Source organism: Theropithecus gelada, chromosome 4 (genome assembly GCF_003255815.1).
Source record: "Theropithecus gelada isolate Dixy chromosome 4, Tgel_1.0, whole genome shotgun sequence".
Taxonomy (NCBI): Eukaryota; Metazoa; Chordata; class Mammalia; order Primates; family Cercopithecidae; genus Theropithecus; species Theropithecus gelada.
In genome coordinates this window covers 30,785,683-30,794,556 of record NC_037671.1, presented here as the reverse complement: position 1 = coordinate 30,794,556, position 8,874 = coordinate 30,785,683, and the positions used below count along the sequence as shown (strand labels likewise).

At 37.5% G+C, this 8,874-nt stretch overlaps 1 protein-coding gene across 1 annotated transcript; it reads right to left on the bottom strand.

Moving 5' to 3' along the window:
* Positions 1–6,608: 6,608 nt before the first annotated feature.
* Positions 6,609–7,562, bottom strand: LOC112622044 (putative olfactory receptor 2W6). The gene is given in 1 exon segment (XM_025381297.1): positions 6,609–7,562. A coding segment is annotated over 1 exon segment (954 nt).
* Positions 7,563–8,874: the final 1,312 nt, after the last annotated feature.

The window sequence follows — 8,874 nt, the reverse complement described above, 5'->3', positions numbered from 1 at the left end:
TTCCATACCCTCTTTCTACTTGTCTCTTCAGAAATAAATTTCTTCATTTTTGCTTATCTTTTTATTTTTTCTTATGAGCATACATCCATGTATTTTTTTATGTCCTCTGCTTTCTTTCATCAAAAGTCACATGCTATAGATACTTTTTTTGTACTTTGCTTTTTACACCTAACAGTATGTCCTGGAAATTACTGCATATTGGTTCCTAAAGATGTTCCTTGTTCCATAATAGTCTATTGTATAACTATATCATTGTTTATATGATCACTCCTATGTAGAGGCATTTATGTTGTTTTCAATATTCTTAATTTATAAGAAATGCTGCACAAATAACTTTGTACATATGTGTTGTTGTACTGAAGGAGATGTATCTTCAGGGTAAGTTCTTAGACATGGGATTGTTGGGTAGAAAGATAAGAGCATGTGTGATTTTGTTAGATATTCCCAAATTTTCCTCCAGAAGGGTTGAACTCATTTGCATTCCCAACAGCAATGTACACTAGGAGAATTCTGGCTCCTGTCTAGAAATCTATGTGCGATGTTTCAAGTCTGGTCACAGGCAATTACAAAGATTTTACCTGGCAGAATCCCTAGGGGAAAACTGCCTCCTCACACCAGACTGGATGTACAGCCAATGTATGGCAATCCTAGGAGAGCTGCAGCCAAGAACTCGGGCCCCCCACTGGCTTGCTATGTTCTTTGGTGTCTTGGCATTCCTAGCCCAGGCATTTCCTTTTAGAGGCCTCTTTATCTGGGGTCTCTTGCCAACATCTTCCTCAGGTGCCTCTGCCAATACCTCCATACCGGAAGAAGGGGATGGTAAACTTAAAGGCACTTTTATTCACTTTTACTCAATATTAACTACTTTTCTACTTGCAGCCTTTCTTCCTGTCCCTCCCTTCAACCACTGGGTCCATAAAACTGTCACTGAAAAAGGGGACTTGTCGCAGACTCCAAGAGCAGGTTCTTGGATCTTGCATGGGAAAGAACTCAGGGCAAGTCGCGGAGTATAGTGAAGTTAAGATGACCTATTAGAGACTTCAGTTACAAAGTAGAGCATCCTCAGAAAGCAAGAGGAGGAACACACCACCTTAAACATACTGCTTGCTTATATAGGGTGTTAAGAATAGAGTGTTTATTAAAAGTCTAGGATCAGCTTCTGACAGTCTACTAGTATTGTTATTTTCCTATGTTACTATTGATTTCAGTAAGAATTTATGAGTATTCTTTTATTTTTTAAAGCAAAATCTATCCTTAAACTAAGAATGCTTTTCATTCTTAAAGTATTGGGACATTTCAATAAGTTCTGGGTCTTTAGTTAGTTAACATCATTAACTCAGTCCCTCAACCATAAACAGCTTGTAACCAAGAGTGTCCAACTCCCTGGGAAGGCAACCCAGCAGGTTTGGCTTTATCCAGCCTTTATTCAAGATGGAGTCACTCTGGTTAGGAAGCCTCTGACAGAACTGCAGGAGCCTTTTGTTTGGGACTTTCAGCATTTGAGAAGATTCCCCAGATTTGTGCTAGTTCACAGGGTATAATGGAAGTGTGGGGAGCACTTACTCCAGTTTAGCTGCTTTACAATATTATCAGAGTAAGTGATTAAAGGCATTTACTTTAATGGATTTAAAGGATTGCTCCTTTCATTTTGGCTGTTGTTTTAATTGACTTCTCCCACAACTGGCAGCTCAGCTCAGCTCTTGCTGGCCATTGGAACTCCTGTTTCCACGGAGCTTCACTAAAAGAACATGCCAATATTTTTAATGCCAATCTAATAAGTGAGAAATAGTATCTCAATATTGTTTTAATTTGTGCTTGTCTAATTATATATGCATTTAAATTTTTTATATGTTGAGAATAATTTTTGTCTGGTTTGTTGATTGCTTCATTTCTCCATTTTTCTATTTGATATTTGGCTCTTCCTCCTTCAATGGTTCTTTATATATTAGAGATATTAGCCCTTTGTGCTATACATTGTGAATAGTTTCTACTACTTTTGTCGGTTGCATTTTGACTTTGTTTACAATATTTTTGCCATAATTTTTTTTAATATGTAGACAAATTAGTCAATCATCAAGAGGAATTCATCCATTTCCTTTTGATACTTTTATGTTTTCAATTTTATCTAGATCCTCAATTCCTTTGGAGTTTATTTTGTAGTGGGTGTAAGGAAAGGATCTTATGTTTTTTAATAATAATCTACATGATCCTGCACGAATAAAAATAATTCCATTTTTACCTAGTTATTTCAGATGTCATCTTTGTAATATACTGAATTACCATATATATTTGGGTCTAATTCTGGACTTTTTATTCTATTCCACTGGCATAGTCATGCACTAGTACCATGTTATTTTAACTATAGAGTTTTATGATAATGTTTGGAAGGGCCAGTGCTCCTTCATGGTTTTTACTTTTCAGTGTTTTCTTAGCTATTCTTTCATTTTTTTGTTTTTCCATCTGAACTTATTATCAACTTGTTTCAGGCTAATACTGTTCTAACGGTCTTTATCTCTACCATGTTTTATATATTGTGACAACACTATAAACATGTGCATTGTGCTTACAACATGCCAGGAACCATTCTAAATGCTTTCATGTATTAACTCATTTAAACATCAAAATAGCCCCTGGAGAATGGCAGTATTATTATTCACATTTTTAAGCGAAGAAACTGAAGAATGGAGAAGTTAAATCTAAAGTAGAGATGAAATTCCAATTATGCAAGGAAGCCCATGTTCTCAAACACTTGACCCTTCTCTCTGTGGATCTATATAACCTCAAAGCTAACTTTATCTTTGACATATGTGTATCAGATTTGGGGGAAGAAAGAGTGGCTTGCAGCAGCATGATTTTCCTGAGACTCTGTATGCCTGACTTCAGGTGAGAACTCTCTGAGTGTTGATAGGCTGCAGCTGCATGCAATACCACACGAAAGGGTCAGGGAGGGACCAGAAGGTAACTGGAAGGTAACTGGAAGGTAACTGAAAAACCCAGAGGAAAAACTTAAGATATTGACTTCTGATACCAGGCCTGACTGCTTATTATTGGATGGCGTATATTATGATGATAGGAGTGGAATTAACTAGGAGGAGCTTATGAAAGCACATCATGTGAAGGAGGCTTTACAAATCTTTCTCCTAGGAATTGCATATACATGATTCCCATTTACGGCATGAAACTTCTAATCTCACTTGACCTACTAGTCACATGTTAGACAGTTGATCACTCCTTCCTTCTGGAAACGCTTTCTGCTCTTTCAGGATACACCTGGTCTTAATCTTCCTCCTGCTCACTCAATCCCTTTCTCTGGTTCTTCCTCATTTTCCTGAGATAAAAAATATTGTGCTTGCGACTTTCTCTGCTGGGATCACTCTCCCACAGATGTGTTTTCTTTGCTTTCTTATCTCCATCAGATCTTTGCTTGAACATACTTTCTAAGGTCTTCCCTGACTTCCTCCATTTGAAATTGCAGCCCTTCCGTAATTCCTCCCACCTTTCCCTGTTATACTTATCGTCATAACACTTACAAAGACATTAACTATCACGTTTCTTTTATTTGTCAGTTTTCTTTCTTCTCCACTAGAATATAAGCTCAATGCTATGATGATTTTGTGGGTGTGTATTTTTGTTTATTTTGTTCCAGTACCTAGAACAATGCCTGGTGCATAGTAGGTGCTTAATACATATTTACTGAATGGATAAATAAGGAAGAAAACCTTGAAAATAGACAACATATAAAATAGATGAAAGTTGTCTTCATGGCTGTTGTATTACCCATCAAGACAACAAGATGGAAAGTGATGTGCTAATCTGATTAATAGGCACTCATTGAGCTGTTCTCTTATAGATCATAATTCAAAATCTACAGTGAGTAGAAAAACATGCACAGAGGCATATATGTAATATTTATTTCTCCTGGAGTTAGTTTCAGCATCATGGCTAAGAGATACGCAATTGTGCACAGTGGGTTGGATCCTGATGCTCTTTTATCTAAACCTCCATCTGCTCTGTCTGTGTAAAAGACCAGACTGTAAGAATGAGTCATAGATTAGCAAAAGGAAGAATCTGTAGAGGATAAAATGTTTCTGATTTTTTTAAAATTATGGGCAGTATTATGTGATTCCCATGAACGATTCCCAAGGCAGAACTATTAGAATATATTTGATTCAACTCACTTTATGCCTAAGTAAGCTATGTCAACTTTATAAACTATCCTACAAAATAAGTAAAAGGTGATGCTGGGCCATGTTAATGTTTTTAAGGACATAACCAATGTTATTAAGGACATTTTTCCCTTGAGATCTGACACTGATTATTCCCTAAAACCTATAATAATGATTCTAAGTTTTTTAGAAGAGAGTGTAATTAACATAAAGCTTATGGAGAAAAAATAAAGTTTTGAAGAAAATTAGTCGGAAATTCCACAGGGTGCTTCCAAAATCAATGTATCTATAGAGATTTATACTCTGTTTTTTTAATCTTCTGTCTTACCTATGAATTCTAAAGTAATGCATGTTTAAACAGTATGGAGATTATAAAAAATTAATATAATCATTGTTTTTAGAGAATGATTCTAAAAGGACTTTTATTTATTTAGAAATGTATAGTATATACATGCTAGTAAGACACATATCCATAAGTTGTTTTCTAGTAGAAGAGATGGAAAATGCTAAGCTGTGGGTCTCAATTCTGTTGGCTGAATTGATCCCTTTAATAAACATCATCATGGACAAATATCATATTTTACTCAGTGTAATGTAGGAAAAATCAAATATATTCTAATTTTTCTGCCTTCTTATGGAAATAACTGAATATCTTCCACAATCAAAACCAAACCAAAACCCCATTCTCATAAACCCTAACTAATCTAAATATAATATAATATAATCCACCTGGATAAAATACAAGAGTTAGAGCTCAAAAAGTGGCAAATACGCACATTGTATCTGACAATTATATGTTTTGAGGAAAATACATTAACTATGTGGTATATTTTCTAAGGCTTCTAGATTAACCTGACCTTTCTTAAAATTTTTGAGGGAGCTTAACTGAGAAATTGCTAAACCCATTTTGTATCCAGTTCCTAATGATGCTGCTAGCAATACTCCCAAATTTTGGAATCCCTTATTCATTTGCAGAAATTTTAACATAATAGATGTTTTCCAAAGTTTTGAGATGAGATTGATTCAAATGATATGTCAGATCTGAAGAAACACACTTACCTTTAAGGTGGATATCCATTCATTTGACATAAACCATTCAAATCAATTTCCCTGATGACTGTTGAGGTACTGCTATCATTAAGGTAAATGTGAAGAAATCAACACTTGGGGAATACCCAATCATTAAGATTCTAACAGCCCCCCAGAATTGATCTCATTTCTCTCTGCCTCTATTCAAGGTTATCCTGACAACATATGAGAAAAGCAGAGATTGAACAATCTTCAAACATTTTAATCAAGAAGACTCCTTAGCTTTCTTTTGCCATTAACAAGTAATAACAAGGATCGAGTAGTAACAAGAAATTCTTCCTTCTATATAAAGCAAACACCTCATGGTCTTGCTTTATCTCCTTTCTTCTTGATTCTCTATCACCTCAGAAAATCAAACATAAATGTCATTAAACTCAATTATATAAATAATTCAACATATTCGGAATCCACGATTGGTTATGGTGTTGGAGATACTAAAGCTAGATAATTAAACAATTTATTTTGGCTCTCATTCAAGCATTTGGCACTATAAAAGCACATTTGAACTTTCTAGAAAAAAATAAGTACTTCTTCAGCACGACTTCGAAGATCTTTCTTTTCATATACTGTTGAGGACCTACTAAGTCCTTCTAAGATATTTCTTTTCATATATTGTTGAGGACCTATTAAATAACTGTGATAGAAACTGGTATGAGAACAAAAATGGCTGGTGTCTATATTCACGGCCAGTATTTTGGAGGCTTCTGGTGATGATGCTTGATTTAGAAGGACTTGAAAGGAATACAGGTGATTGTCAACTCAGGAGGAATATTACATGTTTTACATGTTTTCCTTCTTTTCTATCTTTCTTTTTTTCCTTCCTTTCTCTTTCTTTTTCTTTCTTTTTTTTTCTTTCTCTTTCTTTTTCCTTCTTTCTTCCTCTTTCTTTCTCTCTTTCTTTCCCCTCTCTCTCTCTCTTTCTTTCTGACAGGGTCTTGCTCTGTCACCCAGACTGAGTGCAGTGGCACAAACATGGTCACTGTAGCCTCAAATTCCCAGGCTCAAGTGATCCTCCCACCTCAGCCTCCTGAGTAGCTGGGACTGTAGGCATGCACCACCATGACTGGCTAACTTTTTATATTTTTCATAGAGATGGGGGTCTCACTATGTTGCTCAGGCTAGTCTCAAACTGCTGGACTCAAGCAATACTCCCACCTCCCAAAATGCTGGGATTACAGGTGTGAGCCGCTGCTCCCAGTCTCTACTTTCTTGACCTAGCTAAACCATTGAATTCCCCCATCTCATTAAATGCCTCTTCATTCTGCAATGCCAAAACATTCCTATATTTGCTAGGTCTAACAACATGTATAGAAGATGGGTCAAAAGACAATCCCAAAATTTAATCACCCCTTACTATATTTCTGCACTCCCCTTCCCTAGCACCTTCTTCACGGCCTCTTGAACGTCTTTGTTTCTCAGTGTATAGATCAGGGGGTTAACACTGGGAGTGACAATTGTGTAGAAAAGGGTAAGAAACTTGCCCTGGTCCTGGGAATAAGTATTTGCTGGCTGGAGGTACATGTATATGATTGTACCATAGAAGAGAGAGACAACAATTAGATGGGAGCTGCAAGTGTTGAAGGCTTTCTTTTGCCCAGCAGCTGACTTGATTCTAAGTATTGTTCCTGCAATGTAACCATAAGAAATGAGAATGAGGATGAGTGGTGCCAGGATGATAAAGATTGCCAGGGCAAAAGCCAGTGCCTCAAGCATCGTGGTGTCTACACAGGCCATACCAATTAGTGCTGGCATCTCACAGAGAAAGTGGTCCACCCGTCTGTGCCCACAGCGGGGTAGCATCAATGTCTGCGGTGCCATTATGAGAGAATTGCCAAAGCCACTCAGCCATGCCACTGAAGTCAGCTGTCCACAGAGACGTGGGTGCATGATGACAGTGTAGTGCAGGGGTTTGCAGACTGCAGCATAGCGGTCATATGCCATGACAGCCAGGAGGACACACTCCACCCCTCCCAGGGCCAAGACAAAGTACAACTGGATGGCACAACCCACATAGCTGATGGTCTTATCTGGACCCCAAAGGTTGTAGAGCATCTGAGGGATGGAGCCTGTGGTGAAACACATGTCCAGGAATGAGAGGTTTACCAAAAAGAAATACATCGGTGTGTGCAGCCGGGAATCCAGAGCTGAAAGCAAGATGATGGTCATGTTGCCAAGAAGAGTCAGCAGATAAAAGATGAGGACAACCACAAAGAGGATCAGCTCTAGGTGGGGACGGTCAGAGAAGCCCACCAGGATGAAGCCTTCAAAAGAACTTGTATTATCCTTTTCCATCACCTGTGGCTACATATTACCTATTGAGAGAAAGATGAGTGCCTGTGAATAGCAGAGATATAGCCCTTCAAAAGTGAATGATTGGTAAAATAGTAGAATGGCAACTTCCTTAGATATGTGGGATGCTTGACCCAAAATTTTAATAGGTATGGATTAAATCATTATTTGGTCTGAGGAGCAGAGCATTTGGGAGAGTTCCTTTTTTTTTTTTTTTTTGCTCCTGGCTGTGATGATTTACCAACATTTTGCATCACTGTTTTTCAATTGGGCAGGATGTAAAAAATTACTTTCAAAAGCTAAAGGAATTAACACTCAAAATGTTCCACCTTTTTTAAAAATGGAGAAGTAGTAAATGTTTCTAGCCGTACGTGACCCTTGGATAGACAAAGTGGATTGGGCCGGGCATGGTGGTGGTTTACGCCTGTAATCCTAGCACTTTGGGAGGCCAAGGTGGGTGGATTAACTTGAGGTCAGGAGTTCAAAACCAGCCTGGCCAACATGGTAAAACCCTACATCTACTAACAGTACCAAAAGAAAATAAATAAAAAAAAACCTGGGTGTGGTGGCTGGCGCTTGTAATCCCAGCTACTTGGGAGGCTGAGGCAGGGGAATTGCTTGAACCTGGAAGGTGGAGGTTGCAGGGAGGTGAGATCACACCACTGCACTCCAGCCTAGGTAACAGAGCCAGACACCATCTCAAAAAAAGAAATAAATAAATAGTGGTTTGTGTCTCTGGATCAGAGAACCAGACTTGCTATTAGGTGAAATCTCATTCTAAATACTGTCTCATAAATACTGGAAAACCTAGAGTCATATCTAAACTCAACAAGGTGCAAGCGATCAAGCAAAATTTTAGGAAGAAGATTACTTCATTATTATTTATATCTACATCTCTGATCCTATTCATTTTATTTACTGGGCATGACTCTGACATAGATGTGTCAGACAAGACAGCAATGAAAAGCTTACATCATCACCTCAATATCCTCAGCCTATCCAAAGCCTCTGTGATCAATTGTTTTACACCGCTGAGATGTATTTAAACCCTGAGATTGAGTGACTTTTCTGATGTTGGGAATGCTTTTCCACACAGATAGAAAGACAGAAATAAGGCAATCTCCAAACTCAATTCCAATGGAACTAGTATTCCACATTTTATTCTCCCAAAGAATCCACTTCTAAGAAGCCGAATCGAATATTGTATTTAGTTGATTCTTATGATCTCATAGAATGAAAAGATTTCATTCCTTACATTTTTAATTACTTGGTGGTGATTTTATGTCTTAAGGTGAATGCACTATATAATATTAATTAACTAAAGGCAGAG